This window comes from Podarcis raffonei, chromosome 2, assembly GCF_027172205.1.
Source record: "Podarcis raffonei isolate rPodRaf1 chromosome 2, rPodRaf1.pri, whole genome shotgun sequence".
Taxonomy (NCBI): domain Eukaryota; kingdom Metazoa; phylum Chordata; class Lepidosauria; order Squamata; family Lacertidae; genus Podarcis; species Podarcis raffonei.
In genome coordinates, this window is record NC_070603.1 from 59,320,200 (window position 1) to 59,347,820 (window position 27,621).

General features: G+C 48.3%; 1 protein-coding gene across 2 annotated transcripts in view; it reads right to left on the reverse strand.

Annotated features, from left to right (window-relative positions):
- Positions 1 to 383: 383 nt before the first annotated feature.
- Positions 384 to 27,621, reverse strand: part of PITX1 (paired like homeodomain 1) — a 43,593-nt gene continuing 16,355 nt past the window's right edge. For both annotated transcript variants that reach the window (XM_053376849.1, XM_053376848.1), the window contains 3 exons: positions 16,587 to 16,736; positions 11,195 to 11,400; positions 384 to 2,347 (listed from right to left, as the gene is read on the reverse strand). In XM_053376849.1, coding sequence (XP_053232824.1) covers positions 1,814 to 2,347; positions 11,195 to 11,400; positions 16,587 to 16,731 — 885 coding nt within the window. In that variant the 5' untranslated portion in view covers positions 16,732 to 16,736 and the 3' untranslated portion in view covers positions 384 to 1,813. The remainder of the gene's footprint in view (positions 2,348 to 11,194; positions 11,401 to 16,586; positions 16,737 to 27,621) is intronic.

Below are 27,621 nucleotides of genomic sequence, written 5' to 3' on the forward strand. Positions count from 1 at the left end.
TCAAAGTTAAGTGTACTGTATTTAATATTGTAGCACTGAGATCACAATCTTGGAAACAATATCACTGGAATCTTTGCACTAAATATAGGGGACTAATTCAATGGCTTTGAGGCAAATCCCACGGTAAAGTCCATGGGACTCAATTGCAATGTTCAGTATCAAAGTTATAGTGATACTTGATCAATTTATGCACAGGCCACTCTTTCACTTGGTCTCATAGCATGTTTACATTTTGGGGCTCATTATATAAGAAGACAAAGGAGGAAAAGCCCACCACTACCAGACTGCAGTATTAAATGTAATATTCAAAATATCCTCTGGGATATTTTCTTTAGATTAGTGGATCTAGACATTAATATAGCTAGAAAGGAAGACCGAAAGCATTTGAAGAGGTTTTTTTTTATTATTATTCCCATGCTCTTAATTTTGAAAAAAAAAATCACAAAAACATAACTTATAAAACAATATATATACTGCATCCTCCACAACAGCATTATTGAAACATCCAGCGTAACGGTTACCACAGGTGGGAATACACTGGGAAAGAAGTACCTTGTGCATTTTATATTACGTTTCTTTGTCATCTACAGGTAATAAGTACTGACAGAAAGAAGCAACAAATATGTCTGCAGGAAAACTTCATATGCGTTTTTAATGCGTATTAATAGTTAAAGATCATATTTATCATTTTCATAGTCATTTTAAGTATTATCTACATTTACATCATAACACCTTTTTAAGATTTCTTGTTTGGGCTCCTTGCTTTTTGTTCAGAGCTGGAAAAGCAAAGTCACTTTTTTCAAACATTTCCCCCAACCACGAGATTACTATACTCCTTTCCTTTTAAGATGCAGTATCGACGTTTCAGGATAGTCCTTTTCCGTATTTTAAACATTTCTGTCCCTAGATTCTCTAGGAGAATTCTTTCTTAATTAAAAAAAAGAGCCATTTAAATAAGGATGAACGATAATTTGATTATCAGGGGTAAGACTTTGCAAAGGGGAAGGGCTGGGGGTGGGGTTCTGCAAAGTTCCTTTTTAAAGGGAGGCGATTTAAAGAGGGATGTTGGGGGGGGGGAGATACTGCCGTCTTGGGAGGGAATAAACGAGAGAGAGGTAGGAACCTTTCCAGCCGCTTAGTGCTCGGCATGGCCGGCTCTCCACCGCTTTCAGCTAAAGAAACAAATCCCCATCGAGAGTCACTCATGCACGTGGAAAGCAACGCCGCCCACCCGACGGCCAAGCGCAGGGAAAGGCGAAAAGCTAAACAGACCCTCCCTGAAGTGGTTGACCCTTGTCAGGATGACATTTGCTCCGCTTGAGAGTTCCCATCTTTCCATTGACCCGAAGCCCCACCCCCTCTCGCCAGAGTCCCCGCCCCTTCTCCTGAAGCGGCCGGAAAAGCAAGCAAAACCCCACCCCGGAAACCACGCCTCTTCCCCCTCCCACCCTCTACCACAAAAAGCCCCGCCCACGACCCGCGCATTTCTTCGCTGGCGCGGTTTCTTTCCCCCCGCCCCGCCCCCTCTCCTCCCCGCCGTATTTCCTCGAATAAAGTGGACGCTTAGAAGAGGAAGTCCTGTGCAAGTTCAAGTAAACACGCATACAAAACCCGCATCATCCAGAGGAGAACGAAATACATTGCAACTCATCCCCGTGTTTCAGGGCCGGGCTGGGGCGTCGTCTGAACCCCCGCCTCTCTCTCCTTCTCTCTCTCCTTTCCCGTCGTCGTCGCCGCCCCGCCGCGCCCTTCCTCCTGCGGGGCTCCCTTGGCGCAGCCGCCGCCGCGGTCCCTGTGCGGAGGCGCCGGCCCGTCAGCTGTTGTACTGGCAGGCGTTGAGGGTGGAGCCGGGGCTCTGCAGGCCGCTGTAGCCGAAGTTCGAGTGCTGCTTGGACTTGAGCCTCAGGCTAGCCAAGCTGGAGTTGCAAGTGTCCCGGTAGACGCTGTAGGGCGAGCCCGGCGGGCCGTAGGGGCAGGCGGGCGACGACATGGCCGTGTTGAGCGACGAGCCGCTCAGGTTGTTGAGGCCCGCGTTGGGCACGCCCGGCACGGCCGAGTGGCCCATGGACGACGGCATGCTCATGGAGGGCAGCGTGCTGGGCGCCGAGAACATGGACTGCGCCGACGAGAGCGGGCTCATGGAGTTGAAGAAGGTGAAGCTCTTGGAGGAGAGCGGCGCCGGCGCCAGGCTCTTGGCGTGCCAGTAGTTGGACGGGTAGCCCGCGTACACCTCCTCGTAGGGCTGCATCAGGCCGCTGAACTGCGGCACGTAGCCGCTCTTGCACAGGTCCATCTGCTGGTTGCGCTCCCGCTTCCGCCACTTGGCGCGACGGTTCTTGAACCACACCTGCAAGGGGCGGACAGAGCAGGGCTTAGCAGGGGGCGGCCGAACTCCACCGACGGCCAAAGCCAGGCACGCCTTTCCCCCAGTCACCCACGCACCCACCCACACTCGCCAGGGCAGGAGAATCGTCATCTCAGGGTCGTGGGGTAGGGCAAAATATTCCAGCGCGCCAGGAGTTGGACTCAGGGGTGCCAACTTGAATAAAATATTGGCGGGGGGGGGAGGAAGGCAAGTCACACCCCGCATACTTGATCATTGAGCCTGGATAGCTCAGTTGGTCAGAGCGTGGGGCTGATAATGCCAAGGTTGCAACAGTTGCATAGTCCTGCATTGGTCCTTGAGTTTACTATCTGCAAACAGGCGTTTAATGCTCACAACCAGCTCTATGATTCTATGATCACATGAAGTGGCGCGCACACGCCATTTGAATTGCAATAGTCATCAACAGGGGGGGCTCCCTCAAATATTTTATGGGGGGGCAAAAGGCCCCTAGAAGTTGGCTCCTATGGTTGGACTAGATGACCCTGGGACATAGCTGTCAACGTTTCCCTTTTTTAAAGGGAAATTCCCTTATTCCAAATAGGATTCCTCGCAAGAAAAGGGAAAAGTTGACAACTATGCCCTGGGATCCCTTCCAGCTCTTACGATTCTGATTTCAATGGCCTTATTTCCCTTGCGCCCCCCCCCTTTATTACATGTCACCATTAAGCGGTACAGAAAATAATTAATAATAATAATAATAATAATAGCATAGAGGGCTTCAGAGTTGGCTGCCAGCCCTGCTGACCTAAAGTACGTCTCCCTGTGGCCCCCGCCGCTACGCGGTCGGAGCCTTTTTAATGGGAAGCGCTCAACAGATGAAACTGAAGGACCCAAGAAGGGTAGCATCAGATTCCAGGGATGGCCAGCTGATGGTGCGCTTCAAGATGCCGTGGGCGTCCACTTCCCATCATCCCTGGCCTTTGCTGATGCTGGCTGGGGCTGACCGGGGGTAGACAATATCTGGAGGATACGACCCTGGCAACGCCGGAGCTAGTTGCGTACTAGCCAGCCCGATGCTTCCGGAAAGCGTCTCCGCTCAACTGAAGCTCGACTAAAGATGCCGTTTAGTTAACAGCTAATATACTATCTCTCCGTTGTGGCATCTTCATGCCAGATTATGGAATCACTTGGTGGAAATTCTGGAGGCCTTGCTAAAATGTAGCAGGATGGATATTTTCTGAAAACTACCGTAGAAGTATTCTGCCAAATGCTTTGCAAGGGTGCAACATGGTTAAAAGTAATAGTTGCTTCTGAGCTATTTAGAAAGGAAAAAAGGGACAACCAAAGTAAAGGGAGAAACACTTCGAGCATGTTCAAAATAGCTTTTCTTTCTCTAAAAGAAGAGCCATCAATGTTCAATAGATTTCTGCTATTTCTTTCTCCTTTAATCCTCCAAATATGAAAGAAATCTATGAGTTATTCTACTAGCTTATTGCCCCCAAATGCATTGCTCACCTGATCTAGCAATATAACCCTGGCACTGAAAATAGGTTTGGGGCCACCTCTTAAGTTTATTGAAGTGGATATGGAAACATGAAGTTTATTTATTTTTAACGGTCTTTCATGTGTATGTTGCCTTGATGTTTTATGATACGATAGTGTCGAAACACTGTTTAGAAATTTAAAAAATGGATGGCAGAGGGTGACCGGAATGTTAAAAACACGCAGGATCAGCACATTAAACTGTTTTGTTTTTTTAAATTCTCCACTGTATATAGACACCTATGGGCACTGTATATAGACACCTCCATTTTATATAGACACCTACCAGTTTCTCAGCCCAACTTATGCATTTGATAAAAGTAAGCTATTGCCTTTAGAAGATTGCACAACAATGTCAGCCTTTAAAACAGGTGTGGGGACCTGTGGCCCTCCAGATATTACTGAATTACAGCTCCCATCATCCCTGACCATTGGCTATGCTGGCTGGGGCTGGTGGCACCCAACAACATCTGAGGGCCTTAGGAGTTCCCTGTCCTGGCTTTAAAAGGGGCCATGGTACTTTTGACCATTTTTTTTTGCTGCAAGCTAGCATGATTGCTGGTCTGGATTTTTTTAAAAGCTGAACTGTCACTTGCAATATTTCTCATATTCATGCTGCTCCACTCCACTGGGAAAGCTGTTTGTGGATAATCTATTATGCCAGAGAGGCCATTCAGCCTCCCTCCACCTCCACCCCCAGCCCTCCCAAAGGAACAGCTGGAGTTGAAGTCAATTGAGTAGAACCAAGAAGCCAGTAGAGTACAATTTGTTTCTGGGTCTCAGCTAGGGTCCAGTTCCTGTCTCTGGGGAGCAATTATCCTTAAAACTATGGCTGTGAGCCAGTTAAATAACGTTGGCTTTAAGAGGGCTTTTAATTGATTAATCAGCAAATGAATTAAATATAAATAAATATGCCAATTTCCGAAACCTCGGTCTAGGTGCCTTTCTGGGGATACTGAAGAAAATACATTGTCCATCTATTTGTGCCCAGTCTGAACTTATGCCAGATTATAGATTTCCCTTATCAAGTTTTCCTGCTCTCCTTTAAAAAGCCCTGGAGAAAGTTGTCTTAGGAAGAACACACTTCCTCAGAAAGGAATTCTGTATCTGCCATCCCTCTCCCAAGCATGATGTCTTTGAGGTTCCATGCAATAAGACATGTAAGCTGTTTGTGTCCTTGCATAAATCCCTTCTTGCAGACTGCTGCTTTGGACGGGCATCTGATCTCTCTCCTTTCGATGATCTCCAAAATTTCAAACCCTCCCTTCCTTTCTCTGCAGAGAATTAACTACCCTTGACCATACTCTTGTTGTGATCAGGCCCTGGCTATGGCGGCTGGTCTGCTTTGTCCAATGCTAACGCTTTTAACAAAAAGCACACCAAAAACACCCTCCTTACAGATCATAAAAAGTGGGACTGGGCAAGTAGGTTTAAGGTAAACACAGAGCCAACCACCCCCTACATCCTTCGCCTTTCAATGCATGCAGCATCTGCCTTTGCGTTTAATATTCAGAATTTACAGCTTTGCTGCTGGAGAGCAAAAGGAGGCTGGTTGCTCCTGGGGTTTAATGTAAAAAACGGTGAAAGAGGAGGGGGAGGGATCTGATGCAGATTTGTGGAAAGTGCATCTTTGGGAAATGCTTTGAGTTCCTTTTCATAAAAATCCAGGGCTCAGAGAACAGGAAAAGACACCCAACTCATAACCTGAAGCAGGACACAGCCGGATCTGGTTTAGCGTCCTGTTAAGAGACAGCAGGTCTAATGGGGAGGTATGTCTTCCACGTGGTTTCTGCTACAGGTTAAAATATCTTCCCCTCCCTTGGTGGAAAATATCGGCCTCCGGAACTGCCTGTGTTACTGGTGGGTTGTGTGGTCTTTGTACAGGTCCTGGCAAAGGAGAGTCAGGGAAAGCAAGCAGATGTGAGACGACATCCACCTGGCCTCTTAGAAAGTGAGCTCTTCCTTCTAACAGAAACCAGTTTTCCTTAAGTAAGGTCCTTCCCAAAAGTGGAATGGTTGCTGTGTCATTCAAGGGAGCCTTTCAGACTCAGCCACCTACTTCAAAATAATGCATGTAGCTGATGCTCACCAGTGTCTGAGTTCAGGGGCAACAAACTCGAATGCTACATTGAGAGCAGGAAGGCAAATTGTGAGGGGGAAAGGACCAGGGAGGAGGAAGGATCCGGTTTAAATGTAAAAGAGGAAACGAAGGAAGGCGACACACTCAAAACCTGTAATTCATTTTTCGGAAGGTGCTTCCAGACAGGAATTTCCTGAAAATGAGGCTAATAGTTTTAATGATGGCTTCTAGACGTTTTAAAGGAAGGTCCTCTTAGCAAATTAAGGGTGGATTGGCAAAACTGAGTTATAAGGCTGCTTCTAAATATATATGTATTATCTACAGAAGGCTGAAGGAGGAGAAGAATTGCAATGAATGGGAATGAATTCCCCGAAATTTTTCCACACCAAATGTTCAGCTTGCCCACACGTCTATTATTATTTATTGATTGATTTATCTACCTCTTACTTGCCAAAGTGGCTTCTGAGCTGTTTACAAGTATAAGCGCAATCACAAAATTTACTTGGGAGGAAACCTGATTTTTCTGGCTGCCCCTGAAAGGTTAAAAGCGGCATCTGCAAGCGACGTTTTTATTGGTTTGTTTTGTTCAGGTCTCAGTGATTTACGAAGGCCAAAGTGGGATTTCCGAAAACGGCCTTTCTTTTAGATTTGGACAGAAGTAAGGACGGGGCGATTCCAGCCGGATGAAGTCCTACAAACGGGGCTAGGTCCTAGAGTTTGAGCCTACAGTCTTACATCTCGCTTAGGGGGAGTGACACGCCTTGGCAAGAATATAGGAAGGTGTCCCTCGCCTTCCAGTGATCCTCAGGTGATCCACTTCGGGTGGATCGCGCCAAAACTAGACTAAACGCATTCCTGCAAAAATGCAGCATATTCCCCGATCCTGCTCATGCTTTTTTTCAGACACACGTCCCATTGACCTCAGGGATACTTCCTCTCAAGTCACTGAGCCTCGGGGTTACTGCTTAAATTTCAATCAATGCAAAAACGACCCATAGCCCTTTTTTTTGCTTGTCACAAGAAGGGCTGCCATTTCGCGCGCAGTTCCCGGGGATTAAGCCGGGATTCACTTTTGAGGAGACAGAGCTTGCCTAATTGCATTTTCTGAAATAAATATCAAACCTCTGCGGATTTCCCAGTTCTAATAGCCCGATCCCTAAGCCGGTTAAGCGCCCGTTTATTTATTTATTTATTTATTTGAAAATAAATTAGCGGGGCTTCCTTTGCAAGTGCCACTTGGGGATAGAATATCAGCCTAACAGGGCGATTTAAGCAGACTGAGGAGGAGGTGGCTGAGATCCCATGCAGGCGTGACTTGAGAGTCACTCTGGACTTGGTGTGATTTACCCCCGAGTAAAAGTGCATCGGATCCGGCTTCACCGCGGTTTCAAAAACCCCAGTACTCCAAGCTGACCTCCATCGAAGAAAGCAGTTCCCTTAACGTTTTCCCGAGCTGAGTTTACGCATATACTCCCCGATCGCTTCTCCTGCCCCACTGCGGTATACAAGCCCCTTTGGGGTGGTCGCCAGCTGGAGACCATGATGACGCGGTTTTAAGAGGATGCAACGCATAACCATTGAACTGAATGGGCGTCTTGACATTCGCTTCCGCCCACTGTAGTTATGTCGCAAACTATCCACAGCGGGGATTAAACGCACCCGCAGCTTTGGCGCTAGGAGGATTCATTCTCCCTACAGTGTAAGGAAGTATCCTGGGCTCATAAATGGGGGGTGGGGGTGGAAGAGGAGAAACAGAGAAAGAAAAGAGGGCGGAGAGAGAACCTCCAAAAAAGTCCAATAAAATAAAAATCCAAAGTTAAAAACAAGCAAAGAGAAAGTCTAATAAAATACTAATCCTCTCCCTACGGCAAGATATTTTTTCCTACCGGTTGGGGCAGGAAAAACTTTTAAAACAAACAAACAAACAAACAAACAAACAAACAAACAGAAACAGCCTCTTCAGTTGTAGGCAAGAGAGGCGTAAGAGAACATCTCTGTACTGATTTAGGACTATAATGATTTGTTGACTTGGGAGCCCAATGCAACTGGCCCTGGTAGCCGAGTTTACTCGGCGGATCCTGTCCCTGCTGCGCTAGAGATTCCGACCTACGCACAGACTTGAAAGTCGCGGATCCTTTGATTTCAACGAAATCTCTTGAAGCGAAAGTGTGCTTTGGGGTGTGTTAGAGCTACAAGTTAGGAAAGATATTAATAATCAATATATCCTCTCCTGCCACCCTCAACATTCCCACACCCACAAGGCCCAGGCCATATAAAGTCAACACCAATGGGATTGTTACTCCGATCCCGAACACTGAATTTGTAGTTTCTTTAATTCCAGGGGAACTTAGCGTTTTAGGGCCACGCGCTTGAAATGAACTCTCGCCAAAAGCGGGTCGGGCACAGTCAGGGAGACGGAGCCATCCGCTTAAAAAAACCAGTTTTGTGAATCAGGCTGTTGGCGTTCAAACAATATGTACACGAATATAAGGAAGGGGTGGCCAAAACAAAGCGAAACAAAACAAACCACACAGGAAATGGGGCCTTTTATATATGGTTCCCTGCTGGTTTTAGGGATTTTGCACAGCTCTCTCTAACACACACAGAGCACCCTCAGCGCAACATATCAAATGGCATTTCATTTCACCGGGATTTACTTTCACGCAGTGGGCACGATCCAGCAACAGACCCTAACTATGTTTAACTGAGAAGTCCAACTGAGCGCTATGTAATTCCCCCTCGCGGATTATGTTTCCTGGGGAGAGTTAAGCAGGTCTAGGCCGCTGAATTCAATGTGACCTTCCAGGCCAAAGCAGGGCATCGTTGCTTGGAATTAAGTCTCAGCGAGCTCAGGTGAACCTGAACCCACAGCAATGCACCTTTCTGAAGTGCTTATTTTGGGCTGGATCGTGTCCAGTGTTCTCCTCCAGGGCACTCCAGGACAAGCCTCTTAATTTATTTTAAATCTCCGCGTTCTGCAGTAATTTAAGTACAGCGCGCAAATGCCACGTTCTGTCCAGCCAGCGCCATTCACAATGCCCAGCACGTGCAAACGAGCGCGGCCCTTGCCTTCTCCTACATTAGCTAAAGGCGCAGTGTGGTCGCTCCCCTACGTAGAATGCGTAGACGCCAGAATGTGGGCCGGCGCTATACAGAGGGCTAAAGAAACGAGGCATTTCAGAGGGTGTCTCCTATTCTTCCCCGCCTCTCTTTTGTTTAAATATGCTTAAACTTAGAGCTGAAGTGCAGGGTTCTGTCCTGAACGTGTCTCCCGGTCTCACTGACCAAGTTAGCTGCAGTCTACCATCTAAGGAAATGCGCCAAGGAAACGCCGCGCAAGCGAAGCACCACCCAATGAAAGCGGCCGGGGCCAAGACTCCCCGGGGGGGGGGGAAGAAACCCACAAGTTCCTCACTTCTAGATCAGACGACACAATTGTTTTTGTTTTGTTTTGAAAGATCCCTTCCTGGCCCCACGAAAAAGAGCGCATTCATAAAGACTTTCTACCCGGATGCCTGGGCTCCCTCTCTCTCTCCCCCAGCAATCGCCCGAAGAGAAAATAGATTTCCTGCTTGGTATTAAATGGCTGCATTTAATTAATGCAGGAGAGAACAGTAAATTCTGAAAGATGGCTCTCCTGGCCAAGACCCGCTTTTCCCATGCTACGGAAAAGGACAATGATCTGGGGCGGTCTCAATCATCTCAAGATTATTATTTGTTTACGGCCCAATCCTGGGCATGTTTACTCGGTTGTGCTTGCTCCTTAACGTTCGTAGGATTGCGCCATCAGGAGTGCAATGGAGCAGGGATTTTGTTTTAAATAAAGCCTCTGGAGGCCTGTCTCCCTAGCGGCTTTAAAGGGCCAACGACGTGCCAGGAAGGGCGCCTTTCCACTGCCGCCTTCTCCACCCCTGGGCCCGGGAGGCCCCAGACGCCTCGGAAGGGCTCGGAGCTGCTTGGATCCTGCACTCTGCGGATCCTGATTTTCTGCGGGAAATCACCTCTGATGCTCCTCCAGGGACCTGGCTCCAGCCCTGTGGTCGCGGCCTGTACTCGCCCCGGGATTTCCCCTCCGCCGGGAGCCCGACGCGCAGTTTGTTGCGCGTGGATTCTTTGGTCCTCAGGCCCCCAAGTGAGGCCCGATCCCTCACCTCGTTTACTGTGCGCCATGCACGTTTTCACTGGGTTTTACTCCCCAAATCGCAGCCTCCCCAACCCCCACAACCCTTGGCGTATAGGGTGCTTCCTCGGATTTCCTAAAGCAGGCTTGGAGCTGGAGCTTAGCCGAGTCCACTCAGAAGTAAATCCCGTTTGGTTTCTTACTCCCGAGTAAAGCTGAGGTCGCTTTCGTGCGAGCCCGTTGCTTGGGAGTAAGCAGCGAGGCGCGCGTCTAAGGAGTGAGTTGCGCGGCTCCTACACGACATTCGACGGGGACTTTCTCCTCCATGCAACCCAACTCTGTGCACGTTTATTCTGAAGCAAGTCTCGCTGTCCTCGGTGGGACTTCCTTCCGAGTAAGTGGGAATATAGGGCTGCAATAATTACCTTGGTTAAGGAGATGGCAAGCACAGAGCAGGTCAGGCCCAGCTCAGCCTTGTTTTCCTGCATGGAATTATGCATTTTGCTGCCTTCAGTACTGTAAAGCAGATTCCCCCATTCCTGAAAGACTGCCTCTTTTTTCACTACGAAGGACCTAATTCTAATTACAAGCTATAGGACTTCCCTTCTCTTTCTGTAGATCTTCCTGGCATGAAGTGAAATCGACCAGACATGGCTTAGGATCTGTAAAAACAAAGCACCCTTGGACAGCCCCACCAGCGCCAGATCCCCCGGTTGTCTTCCTCATCTTCCAACAACGGGCGCTTCCTCTTAACCGCCTCCTGCCCCAATGGCTCCCTCTCCTCGGATTCCACCTGGGACTCCTCTATTTGGTAGACCGGTGTCTAAATAAGGGTCGAGGCTGCGCTCCTCTCGGCACAGGCGCACCTACCCGGGAGGAGAAGGCCGCGCTACCTCTGGAACAAACTTATTTGGAAGTCCGTCCCCTGGGGGGGCTTACTTCCGAGAAAAGCTCTTTCTCGACCTGGGCTCCATCCGTGCCCTGCCAAGAGGCGGGAGGGCCCAGGGGAGTTGGCGATGGGCTCTTACGGGCTGCCTCGGAGTTGTCTTCAGGCAGGCCTGGGAAGTGGCTGGGTTGGTTAACCCTGGGAGGCGGGCGCCCGAGGAGAGAGCGGAGCGTGGCTCACCCTGACTCGGGGCTCCGTGAGGTTGGTCCACACCGCGATCTCCTCCCTCATGCTCATGTCCGGGTATCGGTTCCTCTGGAAAGTGGCCTCCAGCTCCTGCAGCTGCTGGCTGGTGAAGTGCGTCCTTTGCCGCCTCTGCTTCTTCTTCTTCGCCGGGTCATCCACGTTCCCGTCGTCGCTTTTCTGCACGCCGCTTCGCTCCTTTTCTGCAAAGGCAAAGGGCCGGGCATAAGGAGGCGAAATAAAGAATTACAATTAGAAAGGGCTGGGGGGGGGGGGGAATAGAAATGCCCAAACTGCTTCTCCTAACTCCCCAGCCCAAGTCAGCGCCACCAAACTCTCCCTTCGGAGAGGAATCTGAATGAGGTCTGGATTTGTAGCCCAAATCTTCCTCAAATGCATCTTTGCACAGCACAGCAGCGAGAGCTCCTGGACTGGAACCGTCGCGTCTGTTTTAGAAAGCCTCATCAAACACAACCCAGAACCAAGGATTTTCCATTACAAAAGCAAAGGCCAATCAAGCCCGGATCCTGACCTAGTCTTCCTTTTACGCAAATGACAACAGATTTTTTTTGTTTTTGTTTTCATAATGGACTTTAAGAGATTCAAGGTGGGGGAAACATTTCTTTAAAAGGCGTGGGAAACTTTTACAAGCCATTTCTTTAGGCACTTTTTAAAAGTCTCTAAAAACAATGAAGAATTCACATCGATTTTGTTGTTGTTTTTGGATATTTTCCTAGCAGGCACCAGGACACAAAATATACTCTCCACAAGGGGAAAGTTTGAATTTACTTAACCCGAAAACGAAGCCTTTCACACAACTGGATTAAATTTCTACTTTGGGAATTTGGATTCTGACAGTCAAATGATTTTTCAGTTAGGTAAAATTTAGAGCCTTATTTTTTATGGTTCCTTAAATAAAGGAAAACAACAACAGCAAAAACAAAATACATTTGATCCCACCTACACCTTTCAAAAATGGAAATTATATGAATTATTTTCAGTTTCGAAGTGCACACACAATTTAAGGCAAAACATAATACCTGCTAGTTAGTTACAATACAGCATGTACAACTGGTACAAGCTTCTATTGGCACATTACATCAAGACCGGGGCTTCACTCTACGACCCTCTGAAGTCAATGAAGGAAGACTTCGAGGGCAAGAGCTCCATTGACTTCAACGGGCAAAAATTAATCATATTCTGAACTCTGCCTGACATCCATAGGACTTTCAAGATGTCATTGGTATGCGCCCTGGAGTGCAAGTATCCTCGCCTTCAATTGACTCGCTTCCGAATAAATACGCACAGGATCGTGCTGCCTGGGCAGTGATTAAATATATTGCCTTTGCTGGTTCGATGTCTCCATATTTTTATTCCTGCTTAATAATATTAGTATATCTACTTAAATTATACAACGTTCATTTTATAGCAATGCATTCTACAATGGGGCGAGGGGCGGCGGCGGAGAAATCTTATGGCTTCTTACTTCTTTAAAAGCAATATAAGAGGAAATACCTAGGCAGGTCAATTTGATTTCAGTGAATTTCGTGGTTCACCGGAACTACCGGAACTACGGTGCTAACATATTAATGTAGTAGAAACATATTTCAGACCGGCAAACTTTTTCTATCATGCAGCACGATCCTCTACTTGTTTACTCAAGAGAAAATCCCAGAGTCCTATTGGGACTTGCTCCCAAGGGGTTGCCTCCTAAGGTGATGCTTTGAGATCACTAATCATTTCGTCTTAACTGAAGCTATTCAGCTTGCAATCCCTGGCAGCAAATATTAACCACTGAACCCAGCGGCACTTTCTTCCGAGTAGAAACGTTTAGGGTTGGGTTACCAGTGGTCTGTTTTTCTGCATCGATATATTCGTTCCTTATTGCAGAGCCACTCCAATTTTACGGGCCTGCAAACCGGTTTTTAAGCTCATATTTTACGAAGTATTTTATCAATAGCAATAGACACGTGTGTTAACCGATGATGATGCGTTGCGCGTGTCTATCGTAGTATGCAAACAGGAGTCCATATGCAAATCTTTTCAGGTGGGATTATGTGTACTCCACACATAATCGACTATGCAAACGAAGCAAATATTATGAAAACCACCCATTTTACTCGACAACGCTTTTCAAAAAAGTAACATCCTCAAAATAATTGCAGTAAGTTTTAAAACAAAGGGACTATGGATCTCAGCCATAGGCTGTTGTGTGTGTGTGTGCAGAACGAGAACGATTTTGTTCTCACGTACATAAAACTTTGCTTTTTTTTTTAACAAGCTGATGTATAACAACATTATTTGAAGTCCCAGTGCTATGGCATTGACTTAGGATCGTTACCTTCTAATTTCTCTATGTATTGAAACGCACAAATTGTAATTGAATCCGTGCGTAAATATATGTACAACACATCAGTGTTTATGTAATTAACAAACCAAACCAAACCATAGCACAGGATCCATCAAACAGCAACCTCTTTCCTCCCATTGATTTCAAAGGTGAGATTAAAGCATACACTTTAATCAGTGGGATGTAGGGGGCTTCAGAATCTCTCTCTCACACACTTTGTTTGGATCGGGAACTATGTGCCATTCTATAGAGCGAGAAGAATTCCGTGTGCTCCTATCAGTGTGTGTAAGGCACGCACAGCACACATACAAACAGGAGCACGCATACACCTCAAGGACTCACGCGAACAAGAGTGAATGCGCTTTAATTCGCATCTGGAATGTTTATCCTAAATCCAAGGCTTAGTACTGAATTAATTTCCTTGAAATTTATTTCCTTGAAACGTCGTTTCATGTACCGGGCAGTGAGGATCTGAAAATCCTAAATAAACGAGCTCTACTCCTGCAAAGAAACAACAACCCTCAATTCCCTTTAAGTCACCGATTAATGCCTATCCCCCGCTCTGGCTGTGCTTAAACTGACTCCTGCGTTCATCTGGGAGCTCTGAAAGCAAAGAGGCGAGTTCAAACGGTTACACGGTTCCAACCCCAAAGTGGTAAATGACCTTACTGCAGCCTGTGATAGCCCTCTTTCCAGTAAGCGGTTTGCAAAGCAAACAAGGCCTGGAACGCGCTCGCCTCGTTAAAAGTTTCCTTGGTGGTGTCCAAGCCAGAAACCCATCGCTACCCAGATCCCACCCACTCCAGCCCCGGCTGGGCTCCTCCAGCAAGCCATCCCTGGAAAGAGGGTCCGGCTGGCTAGCAGCACAGAGAGAAGATTTGGGACGCCTCTTCGAATTGGTAGAGGGCAGGAGAGCTGCCTCTGACACACACACACACACACTACACACACACACACACACACACACACACACACACATGAATTATATACATATAAATCTTTGGAAGCGCCATCCATCAAGGCGATTGAGATCTTGGCCTTTGATTTATCCCTCTTGCCCGTTTCATTACAGGGAAAAAAGGGGGAGTCTGCCTTCTCCAACGGGCCTCTGATACAGTTTCAAATCATAACACACATTAGGCTTAATTGGTCTTAGCACATTTTTCCACTTAGAAGAAGTGAGAGGTACTTTGTGTCTTGGCGTGGACTAGCTCGGGCCCTGCTCGCTGAACCGCTTTGGGATTTATGAGCCACAGTTTAGGGGGACAACGACCACTGGGAAAGGTCCCCCCCTCCTCTTTCCCACAGCTCCCTCTCCCCGCATCAAGACACATCGGCCTTTCAGCCTAGGCCCGGCCGCTTTCAAACTGCCTTTGGAAAAGAAAAAGGGGAAAGGAGGTTTCTTTCTTTTTTCCGTGACTTGGATTTAAGGCGCCTCCTTTGCGTTGGAGCTGCTAAAACCGAAGCTCCCTATTATTTTAAGACCTCGTCAAAGCGCCCAGAATCATGGATTTCCGTGGGGAAATCTAGAGGCAATAATGACCATTCCCAGCCCTGTTTTTTTTACTGCTTTTGTTACACAAATTAGGTTTGTTTTAAGTTATCCTGCTTCTCTTGATCCATTTTCCTTTGTCTACGGAGCTTATGCAGTGTATATGCGTTCTCGGTATATCTATATTGTGTAGATGGCTGCGCGTGTCTTACAGATCCGTATGTCGAAAGTTACAACTGTCTATGCAAAGGAAAACGCACGGGGCGCGGGGAGGTTGTTCCAGAGTTATAAAAAGATACTTAAATTTAAATGAAGCCAATATATGCATTGCCCTGGAAAACGAGGCTGCGATCCTGTGCACACGCAGAAAGAAGTGTGGCACAATGAGACTTGATCGCAAGTAGATTTGTATAAAATTGGGCTGCAAGTCCCAAAGGTTTCAGTAGATCTCCCTTCCAAGGGTGCACGCAGTATCCCGGCCATAACCTCTTCCTGTGCTCTTTTAAGCTTCCAACCCTCCCCATTCACTTCCAGGTTACAATCTGTCATCGAGGCCTCTAATCGTGGTTTTAAGTTTCTAGGGATCTTAACCACAGAGCTCTGGAAATTAAATGGCAAGGCAAGGAATAGGGCCGTATGTACCGACTTGAGGGACACGGCCTGGGTGTCTGTGACTCTGTTTTGTGTTGAAATAAAAGATAACCTTTTCAGCGGAGGGGCCTTATTATATGCGGGACATCCGCCAAAATTGAAACAGGCAGACAGTTTGGAGGGGGGAGAAAAAGAAATCCGAAAGTCTCCTTAAAATAACTTTGAGCATTAACTTTAAGGCTGCGATTATACTACGCACGTTTACCTGCGAGTAAGTTTCAGTATAAGCATACACACGCGCACACACGCGCACACACACACACACACACAGAGAGAGAGAGAGAGAGAGAGAGAGAGAGAGAACCATACACCCGTCCCCTTATTTTGGCATCTTCTAAAAATGATTTTTCCCTTTACGAAGATATATTGTAACATAACCCAAGTTTTACGTGATGCGCAGCCTATAGAATAATATAGATTCTGAATGTCTGGATTTCTCAGTCTTTCTCTCATGTTCTCCCACCCTTTACCCCCTCCTGATTTTTGATGGGTGCTCCCCTGTTTTGACAGAGAGATATATTTTTACATGTTGTACGGTTTCCAGGATGGAAAATAAACCCATCAGAGCTGACATGCTTTCAGAAGCATTCTACAAAAACCGCAATCGGAATGACAGCTCTCAAATAAATTTATAGCACCTAAATTTATGTGCGTGTGCAACGCCAATATTTCGCTTGGATGTGGAGAGCAATATACGACTTTATGTTAGAAAGTTTTAATCCCTCCTCGCCTCTTTCCCTCTCGGTGATTAACATAGTTCTGCATTCACCTATTTGGTTAAAAGACAAAATTCCGGTGTATCTTCCCTTGGTAAGGAAAGCAGGCATTTGCCCTCTTTTCTTACGTGACGCAAACAACCCCAAGAACGACGCCACTCGCAGGATGTCAGTCCTTACCTGGGACTTCGGTGTCGGACGATTCGCTGGCGGAATTCTCGATCGCTTCCCTGGCCTCGGACGATCTCTGCAAATGGAAGCTGGAAGCCATGTCGTGGGGCGCCTGGGGAGCTCTCAAGCCGTCGGGAACCCTTTCCAAATTCATCCCACCTTTAAAGGAATCCATAGCAAGAAGAAAACTCAGTTGTGCTAGCCTGTGCCTTCGGGGAGGCGCGCGCGCTGCTTTCCCAAGACAGGGCGAGGGTTATTCCACCGCGGTTGCAAAAGGAGAAGTCTGCTTTTGGGTTTTGCTCTGATTTTGACGGGTTAAATCCACTCGGCTCCGGGCTGGGCTTGGCTCGCTGCGGGACAGGCGGCGCCAAGCCTCGACGGGCTCTGGCTGCATATGCGGGGCAGTGGCAGCAGCCCCCCGCGCCAGCCAGCCCCTTCGATGGAGAGCAGGGGGGCCGAGCGCAGCAGCAGCAGCAGAGCGCAGTGGCGCGAGGTGGCCGCTGGCGAGCGAGGGAGCTCCGAGTGCGCTGCCCGCACCCGTAGGTCTGTAAGCTGTCTCGTAGCTCCTCCCTCGCCGAGGTTCGAGACCTCCCCGTCCCTCCTCGCGCTGAGATGCCTTCCCTTCGACGCTGGGGCGGCCTCAAGGGAGCTGCCTGCGAGCCGGCGGCCCAGGCGAGCGCTCTCGGGGGCTGGCGGCGGGGCGCATTTCTTAAAGAGACCGCGCCGGGGAAGGAGCGCTCTCGCCTCTCTCCCGGGTGGTTTGGCGCTGCTCTCGCTCTCTTGCCTCGCCTCCCCTCGCTTGGCTTTAAAAGAACCGAGGCCCCGGAGCAGCCTGGAGCCAATCAGGTGGCTCCTCTTGCCTCTCCATCAGCGCCTGCCTCCTGCCAGGATTTATGGCGCAAGCCAAGGTCCCATTCCAGCCAAAGGGGACCTTCTGGCATTGACATCACCGGAGAGGGGGGAGGAGGAGGAGGAGGAGAGGGGCTGGGAAAAGGTAGATCGCCCCCCCCACCCCCTCCAGTCTCCTCCAGGGAACGGTCATAGCTTTTAACCACATCCTACTGGAATCCACGAAGCCTCCCACCCCACTTAAGTGGCATCATACGGCGCCCACTGTTTGGTTGCCAGTGCGCATGCTCCACTTCAAAGGGGATTAGTTCCTTCCTAAGAACTCCTGTCCCAATTTACCTGTAAACGAGGCTGGTTGGAGACCGAGAGGCTGAGCCGCCAGTAAACCGGCCATAGGATCGGCTTGTGCGGCTTTTTTGGGGAGGCGGCGGCGGGGATGGGATAGTCCAAATTGATCCTTAAGGCTTCCTTCCCCAAACCTGGGAGTGAGCCCTTCTGAAGACAATAGGGTTTGCTGCTGAGCAAACCTGCACAGGATTGCTGATAAAAAAGTGGGGGCATGGGATGAGCTCTCAACACCATTTCGATGCTCACGTGCGGATTTGCTCGGGATTATCATGTCTCACCTTCCCAATAGAACTTTCTGTGCCGATAGGATTGCTCAAGCCTAAACGACTTTTAGGCACAGGACATAAGCCGCAAAAACCAGCCGGGGTGTGTAGTTCTTTCGGATTAAATCCCGTTGTGCAAAACGGGTGTGCTATTGCTTAGGGCTCGTGGTGTAAGGTCAAAGGGGGGGGGGGAGAGCACGAGAACGAATTCAGCCGAGTTGCTCTGGTTTCGGATAGGGTGGTGGCATGATGTTCTAACTTCTTCTACGGGTTCGGAGGTCCCTCCGCGCCCCTCCATAAATTTAAGAGCGACAGAGAACATATTTCACCCCTGGATATAAATCCCCATCGAAAAATCCAAGTACAGTGATGCTCAACAGATTTTAAAGAAAAAGCAAATTAAAGTATTCATTAAGACCCCCACCAATTTGCAGGATAAAGCACACCAGCCAAACACTCTCTCTGGGACTGATATACAGTGGTACCTCTGGTTACGTACTGAATTCGCTCCGGAGGTCCGTTCTTAACCTGAAACTGTTCTTAACCTGAAGCACCACTTCAGCTAATGGGACCTCCTGCTGCTGCCGCGCCACAGGAGCACGATTTCTGTTCCCATCCTGAAGCAAAATTGTTAACCCGAGGTACTATTTCTGGGTTAGCGGAGTCTGTAACCTGAAGCGTATGTAACCCGAGGTACCACTGTAATGATGGCGTGGAAACGTTGAACATAGGAAAGTTCTCAGTTTGTTACATATTATCTTTAAATATATCAGTGAAAGAACTTGCCTAGCTGCCTGTAAACTGGCGACCGGGGAGCGCAGTCGGGAAATAATTTGTTTTCATGGGGCAAGAAAGGCGACGCCTTTCCCCCCTGGCCATTTCTGGAGCCTTTGGGCTGAAGGTGTAAGAATCCATGCCCCAGCCCCCCCCCCCCGCCTCGCCCGCATTGCCGTGAGGCTGAATAAGAATCTGCCCAATTGTTATTCTTGAAGGCCAGCCGGAGATTTCCTTAATGCGGGAAGTGGATTTATTTGGTTAAAAAGAGAGGCTTTTCTGGCGGGATCCTACCAACACCTGCCTGAGTAAGTTGCGGTGCCCCCAGTGTTGCTGAACTGAGCGATGGACTCGTTTCTGAGACCCTTTGATCTCTTTAAAAAGTAGAGCCTTTGGGGAGTTTTCCCTCGCGAGGCGAAAACAGTACCGCTTGAGGATGCAGCCTTTGCATTCCGTGGGAATGTCTCCCGACCTTCCCGTAGCATTTGGATCGCAGCCCACGTGAACTGAAATTCTCGTTCTTCAAGTCAACCGGGAGGCCCATTAGGGATTGCCACAACGTGCGAGGCTCTCATTCCATGCAACTTCGGGAGGACTACTTGGGAAACTGGTTGTGGCTTACAGTTTGGAATAATAATCCCTTTTGCTCCTGTGGTTTAAAACTCTCCTCTCGGTTGCCTTAAAACTGGCCTCCTAATCTCGTCCCATTTTGGAGCCCAGGGCCACTTTTGGGGCAGGTTGGATGATGATGGGAAGGTCGTAGCTACCACGTGCGCGCGCGTGTATACGTTTTGGTGACTCCCTAATGAGTTGTTTACAGATCTGTCGACCACCCTGAATTCACACACACATCTCAGCCCGAGAGGCCAACTTCTGGATCCCACTGCAAGCCCACCGAATATTTCAAATCGGGGAGAGGCTCTTCCTATTCCTACTCCTTGAAATCTCTTCTCCAAACTGGGCTCAAGGGCAGAATATAAAGCCTGGCTCTCCCTCCTCCCACTCAAAACTAAAAAAGAGACAACGCCACTTTCAGATCCTCTGGCAACCAATGTTGAAATGTTTCTCTCCAGGAGGCCGGCTCGGTAGATCGGTTGTGGTTTGATGTCTACCTAGTTATAATACCATTCGCATATGCACCATTACTAGCAATAAACCAGTCGATTCTATGAATCTACCTTACATTTATAAGTCCTTTAGTTGGCTATATACAGTGGTACCTCGGGTTAAGAACTTACAGTAATTCGTTCCGGAGGTCCGGTCTTAACCTAAACTGTTCTTAACCTGAAGCACCACTTTAGCTAATGGGGCCTCCTGCTGCCACCGCTGCGCGATTTCTGCTCTCATCCTGAAGCAAAGTTCTTAACCCGAGGTACTATTTCTGGGTTAGTGGAGTCTGTAACCTGAAGCGTCTGTAACCCGAGGTACCACTGTATATAACTCTTAGTGTTGGTGCATATTAAATTCCACCTTCACCTAGGAAGGGCTCTTGCACAAACCTGGGATTGAGGCATGTGGGCCTGGGGATAGATTCTGCGTCTATACACTGGAGAGTGCTCAGGATCGGAATCTTCCCCCATCCCCTATCACTCTGTCTTGTCTTTCACCCACGCTAAACAATAAATGCAGGCTATAATGTTATTTAGCATTCTTCTTCTTTACAACTTATCTGTTGGGGACGGAATATGCATTTTTTTGGATAGGAATGCCGAGTGTGGATGTTAAAGAAAGAAATCGCATCACAAAGAGATCAGCTCAGAAGCTGGAACTTTCCCTGTGTCCTGTTTAAGGAAGCCTCCTCCCCGCCCCATTGTGGAGCATCCCAAATCCCTCCTGTAACCCCGGAAAAAGGAACACCGGGAGTGCTTCAGTGGTGCCAACTTTACCATTTGCAAGCCTAAGCACAATTTCTTGGAAACTATTCCACCTGAAAACAATCAGGAGGCCTTGTTCCAAATAGAGGTGGTTTGGGTCGAGAAGGCCACTCCTTGCAAGATCTTGCTTGCTTGGCAGGGCTGATGAAACTGTGGTCCTCCAGATGCTGCTTGACTTACAATTCCCATCATGCCTGACCATTGGCTGCCTGGGATGCTGATGGGAGTCGGAGTTTCGCAACATCAGGAGGGTCACAGGTTCCCTTCATCCCTGGTCTAAGCCGAGTGCCTATGCTGAAAGGATGGTCTCCCCAACAGACTGAAATCAGAGACAAACCTCTGTGTGTGTATGTGTGTGTTTTAAAGGGCTGTGTGGGTTACATAGAATCATGGGCAACTATCTAAAGCAGGAGTGGGGAACAGCCCTCATCACCCCTTGCCATTGTCATGCCGGCTAGGGTTGTTGGAAACTATAGTTCAACAATACCCGAAGGTTCCCGGGTTCCCTCCCCCCTTGAGCTAAAGGGCGTCTTCGTTTCCCAGCTCCCAGGTTCCAAACAGGTTCGATTCGGCCCAAAATACGTTCAGAGAGAAGAAGAAATCTGTGGTTAACCTTCATGCTCCATATTCCGGGGAAATGTCACTGGAGGAAGTTTTCCAAAAAGGGAAAAGGGCCCCAGGAGGTCAGTTTCGGTTTAGGAAACCCCTAAATTCCTGTACTGGACTCTTTTCTTCTTTAATCGCACCCTCCCCAACCAATGTGCGAAAGGAAGACTGGAGAACTGTCTTGAACAGACTTTTCCCAGACAACCCCAGAGCGCGCAGCTCTAACGCGGACTCAGGGCCGCCGAACCACTCCCCGGTTAAAATGGCCCTTCAGCGTTTCACTCTCACTTCTCTTGAAACCACCGACCCACCCACTTGCTCTGAAAGCGCCGGTTTCCTTAGAAGCTACTTGTAAGTAAGTGCGCCTAGGATTCCAGCCTTAATCCAACATCCCTGCGTTTTTCAGCTGCTTTAGGCTCGGATCCTAAACCAACAGCTTAGAAAGGCGCTTCAAATCACAGGGGCAAAAAACTTCCAGGGTGGCCGGGACAACCTTGCGTCGATCGCCCAGGGAAACTCCTGCGCTCTACAAATCCCTCAGAACAAACTCTGTGGCCTACACCAGGATCACTCCGGAATCAGGTGCCAAAGGCGGTTCGAGTGTCAAGAAGAGACTTGCCCGGGGGTTGTGTCACCAGAGGCTGCTGGGAAGCCGGATCCACCAAGCTGAAGTGGCGGGTGGGGATAAATCATCCATAGAAGCACAGAACTGTAGAGTTGGAAGGAACCCTGAGGATCATCTAGTCCAACCCCCTGCAATGCAGGAATATGCAGCTGTCCCATATGGGGATCGAACTCGCAACCTTGGCGTTATCAGCACCATGCTGTAAGAACCTGAGCTATACGGAGTGTTTTCTCTTGACATCCGTTCTTGAGGCCAACAGGACCCAGCAGTTTAACTCCAGCTGCATCATGGGCTGTGAAGGAACTCAGAATTTGAGCTCCCCCCTGGCTCCGCTTGGAAACTATTTTTCATGAACATAGGATGCTGCCGTTTACTGAGTCAGACCATGAGTCCAGCAGCATCTCGAGGGTTCCAGGAACAGGACATTCCCAGCCCCACCTGGGATTGAACGCGGGACGTGTTGCAATGCGAAGCAGATGCTCTGCCCCTGAGCCACGGCCCTTCCCTAAGTGGTGCAATGGTGCGGGTGATCTGTTAAACAAATGCACCGCCAGTGACCCGCATTCTCTGCCATCGTTATGACGGTTTCTGTTGACAAAGCGCCACGGAGCTCTGGGACGGAGCTCTCAGAAACACCCCACTAGGGTATTTATTCTTTTATTATCTGCGTCTCTTCCTCCCCCCGGGGTCCAGTCCCAAAACTACGACCTCTGGACTGTGTTTTAAAGAGACAAAATATTTGCCTGTGCTGATTTCAGACACAAGGAGCCCAGTTTGTTTTGTGGGGGTGTGTGTGTGGATTGGGAGTGGAGTTTTCCAAAAGAAAATAAAAGACAAGCGCTCCAGAAGTCAGTTTGCTTAACCGAAACTCCCAAAGTCCACGGCAATTTCGTCTCCTTGAGTTAATCCCTTCTTATCGCCCCTCCAGCAGCAACGCATGGGCGAGAAAGGTGTGAAACCAAGCCTGGAGATTTGGGCTGCACAAATGCAACCTGCCCTTTCTTTCACGAAATCCAATTTCCCTCAGAAAGGATGCACCCTAAATCAAGAACATCGATTTCCCCAAACAAACTAGGTCTCGAAACCCGCTTCCTCTCCCGATTCACGTCGGAAGCTAATAGAAAACACAACTGGGTTTCTCCCATATGAGGCTTATCAATCGGCAGCAGCTAACAGACCAAGAGTGCTGTGGCACCTGGAAAACGAACTCGTTTCTTTGAGGGCATGCATTGAATCCGGCACATGATCCTGTGTCATAATTAGCGCGCTGTCTTGTCTCCTGTGTGAAGCCACAACGGGGTCCCTAACCATGTTCGGTGCGTCTTTGGCTTCGCACGCATCCCCCCCCCACAAGTTAAGGGTCAGCGGATGTAACCTCCACGGCAGGCTCATTTCGTTTCGGAAATGAAACCCAGCATAAAAAAAACACAATACGTTCTAATCTCCCCAGCCCTCATTTATTCCCTTTTTAATTTAAATTTTATATTAGTTTTACAAAGGGATGATCGGGGCACTGCTTGATTCCAAAGGATGCGGATCCCCTCGCTTTCTGATCTTCCATGGTTATGGCAAAGTGCCATTGAGACAACTACCCATGAGCTGGTTGGACCAGCTGGGAAATGGAAGTTACAGAAACACAGGAAGCTGCCATCACATCACTGGTCTGTCTAAATCAGTATTGCCTGCACTGGACGGCTGCAGCTCTCCTGGATTTCAGGCTAGGCTCTACATTGGGTTTCAGGTGGGAGTTTTACTTACTTCTTTAATATCACGCCTTTCCTCCAAGGAACTCAATATGGCATAAAGGTAAAGGGTAAAGGGACCCCTGGCCATTAGGTCCAGTGGTGACCGACTCTGGGGTTGCAGCGCTCATCTCGCTTTATTGGCCGAGGGAGCCGGCGTTCAGCTTCCGGGTCATGTGGGCAGCATGACTAAGCTGCTTCTGGCGAACCAGAGCAGTGCACGGAAATGCCGTTTACCTTCCCGCCTGAGCGGTACCTATTTATCTACTTGCACTCTGACGTGCTTTAGACCTACTAGGTTGGCAGGAGCAGGGACCGAGCAACGGGAGCTCACCCCGTCACAGGGATTTCAAAGCACTAACCTTCTGATCAGCAAGTCCTAGGCTCTGTGGTTTAACCCACAGCGGCACCCAAGTCCCATACTTCTCCCCATTTTGTCCTCACAAGGACCCTGTGAGGTAGGTTAGGCTGAAAGCGAGTGACTGGCCCAAGGTCACCCAGCGAGATTCATGGCTGAACAGGGATTTGAACCCTGGTCTCCCAGGTCCTAGTCCAGCACTCCAACCACTACACTACGCTGGCTCTTTTCTCTATCGTACCTGGAGATGCCAGGGACTGAAGCTGGGACCTCTTGCCTGCAAGGCAGATTCTTGACGTCTCAGCCACAGTCTGTCCCCTGGTATTGGCAATCAAATTGTAAAGAGCATTCATCTGAAATCTAAAGGGATAATTTCCCAGTGTCTGTGTTTATCACTGCACAATGCATCAATCAGTTAAAATCCATGTTTTCTCTTAATTTGCTTGTGGGTAGAAATATGATTGAATCAACCTTTTTTTAAAAAAGAAAAACGGCATGTTGTGGTGGAGAAATGACAAGTCTCCAATCTAAATCAGAGGGTCGCAACTCATTTGCTGCAAAATCAACATTGACAAACTTCACCGAAAATGCTCCAGGGCAAGCTACCTGAGACTTCGAAGTTTATTTTCTTGAGGAACGCCCTCTGCATTGTTTCACTGAAAGTTAACACAAAGGGACTGAATTGCCCTTATCTCTTCTTCAATGATCAGCTGAGTGGGCTGGGAGGGAGGGAGGCTGCAGTCTGCGTTAGAAAGCCTGATATGGGAAGCTGCTGTGGCAAAGGGAGACAGGGCCTGTGACAGTCACAGAAGATGGCATTTGGGCAGGTGCAAAGGACAAGGAAGCTTTATCTCTCTCTCTTTTTGAAACTTTTGCAAAAAGTAACTGTGATTCCTGTGTTACCTTTCAACCATGTCATCAGAAAGCCATGAGAAAGAGTGTGAGTTCAGCATAGCTCTTATTTGGGCTGGATGTTAAGCAAAAAAGAATAAATGAAATAGATGAAAAGAGAAAATAAGAAGTTGCAGGGTATTTTGCAAAAGGCCCAGTTCATAATTTGTGTTTTAAACACACAACTTGGGCCTCTCTAACCATGATATGTTCCTCAACGCCCCCCCACCTTTTGCTTGACATACAGTCTGACAAAGAGTTCTGTTGAAAGTTTGTGACCTTTTAGGGTTAGGAGATCCTAATATAGGCACTATGGAGGGGTCAGTGGTAGAACATATATTTCTAGGTTTAGTCACTAGCATTTCCAAGCCAAGTACAGTGGTACCTCTGGTTACATACTTAATCCGTTCTTAACCTGAAACTGTTCTTAACCTGAAGCACCACTTTAGCTAATGGGGCCTCCTGCTGCCGCTGTGCCACCGGAGCACAATTTCTGTTCTCATCCTGAAGCAAAGTTCTTAACCTGAGGTGCTATTTCTGGGTTAGCGGAGTCTGTAACCTGAAGCGTCTGTAACCCAAGGTACCACTGTATCTGGACGAAACAAGTCTGTGGCATACTGTTTTTGAGGATCTGTTAGGGGACAGGGTAGGTAAGAGGAGGAGAACCAGTGGCCCTCTGGATGTTGGTCTCCAGTTCCCATAAGCCCCAGCCAGCATGACCAATGGTTAAATATGATAGAAGTTGCAGCCCAACAACTTTGGGAGGGCACCAGGTTCCACACCCCCAAGGAGCTTGATTATCCAGTGGTGTGACTCAATGAAAGACAACGTCAGCTATGGGGTGGGGAGCCATGCCAGTGGAATAGATTTCCTAGCATAGAGAGAGAACAGAATCAAGAAAACATAGAGGAAAATGTAAATCTCTAGGGCATTTTAAATCTTCACAGGGAAGAACTGAGGACTTTGAAATTGCAATATGCCACAACGTGTGCAGCAGCATAGTGCAGTGGTCAGAGTGCCAGACTCTGGGGTTCAAATCCCCACTTGGCCACGAAGCTCACTGGTTTACCTTGGGCCAGTTACTGTCTTGTACCTCGCAGGGTTGTTGTGGGGATTAAATGAGGAGGGGGCTCCACATTGGGCTCTATAGATGAAAGGTGGAATATAAATGCAATGAATGAATAATTAAATAAATAAACAGTGGAAGAGGCAAGTCTTCCTAGGAACACAGGAAGCCGCCTTTCATCACGTCAGTCCACTGGTCCATCTAGCTTAGCACTGTCTATGCTGACTGGAGGTGCTCTCCAGGGTTTCAGATGGGATTCTTTTCTCAGCCATACCTGGAGATGCTGGAGACCGAAGTTCTGCATGCAAAGCACCTGCTCTGCTGCTGAGCTCCATCCTTTCCCCTTCCTACCATTATTTCACCATCATCATTTTATTATTTATACCCCACCCATCTGGCTGGGTTTCCCAGCCACTCTGGGTGGCTTACTGAAAGGCTGAGAGTCCTCATGGAATCAGAACTTTTGTCTGCCTAAGGTCACTTCTTTTTACCATATCTATTAATAGGATTGATATGCCGTCCCTTATCACATGGGAACCTTGGGGCAGGTCACAACATTTTTAAATACAGCAGCCAGTGTCAGAGAGACAGTAAAATACTGTACAATTAAAATCAGAATCGCCAGTCCCTGTATTAATTATTACAATCAGTAGTTACAGGGACCGACTGGATTCCTTTATTTAATAGGGCCTAGTCAGTAGCCAAAGCAGCCACCAAAGAGGAACTAACTTTCAGAAGCTAAGAGAGAATTCTTTGAAACCACGACCTCCTGTGCCAAAGATGCAACAGCTCAGGGTCTTCTGGCATAATTGCCTTTAAGTGTTGACACTCCTGCAGCCAATTTAAAACCAGCTTCAAAATCATAGCCTGTCCAAAGAGGCCTGGAGAATTGCAGTCTTGTAAAGTGGCTGGGCGCTGGTCCCACCAGAAAAAGTACAGCCCCCACAGTCCACTGCAGGACCATCTCTTTGAATGCAAAGTTCTGCAGGATGTTTGAACGCCAAGAGGAAGATCCTTCGACTTCTAACTATCCTGTTCGCCCTCTCTCTTCCTCCCTGACCCATTTTGCAGCCTGACCCTTTGATATGAAACTCTTTGCTCCTTTCGAAATAGCATCTGGTTAACACCTCAGCCCTCCTTGGGGGGGGGGGGAGACATTTATTTGGAATACTACTGATTCTATGCAGCGTTGCTTACTCTCAAGGAGCGATGCTCACGATCGAGTGTGGCTGCCTGAGTTTTCTGGCCAGGAAAACGTGCTCATGGACTAAGGGGGTTTGCTTCCAAAAGAAGCAACCCCTCATCCCCAATTATCCCCTTCTGGAAATCAATTTCTTTTCACTGAAGAGAATTGGATGCGTGAGCTACAAGGCCTGGTGGTGTCTGAAAACACCAAACTCCAAGCAAATGATGGGTGCAGATGCATATTTGGGGACGTGGGAAGAGGGTTGCCTTGATGTGGGCCCGCCCCACACAGACGTCCATAGGCACAGATCAGCTGTAACGGGGGCAATGGGACTGAATCTCCGAGTACGTAAAAGTGATATTTTTAACTGGGTGCGTCAGCTCTTGTAGAGATGCCTAGGGGTCTGAATTAAACCCTCGATCCCTTAAAAGAGTGGCACCCAGCGCTGGGCTCTGCCAAGTG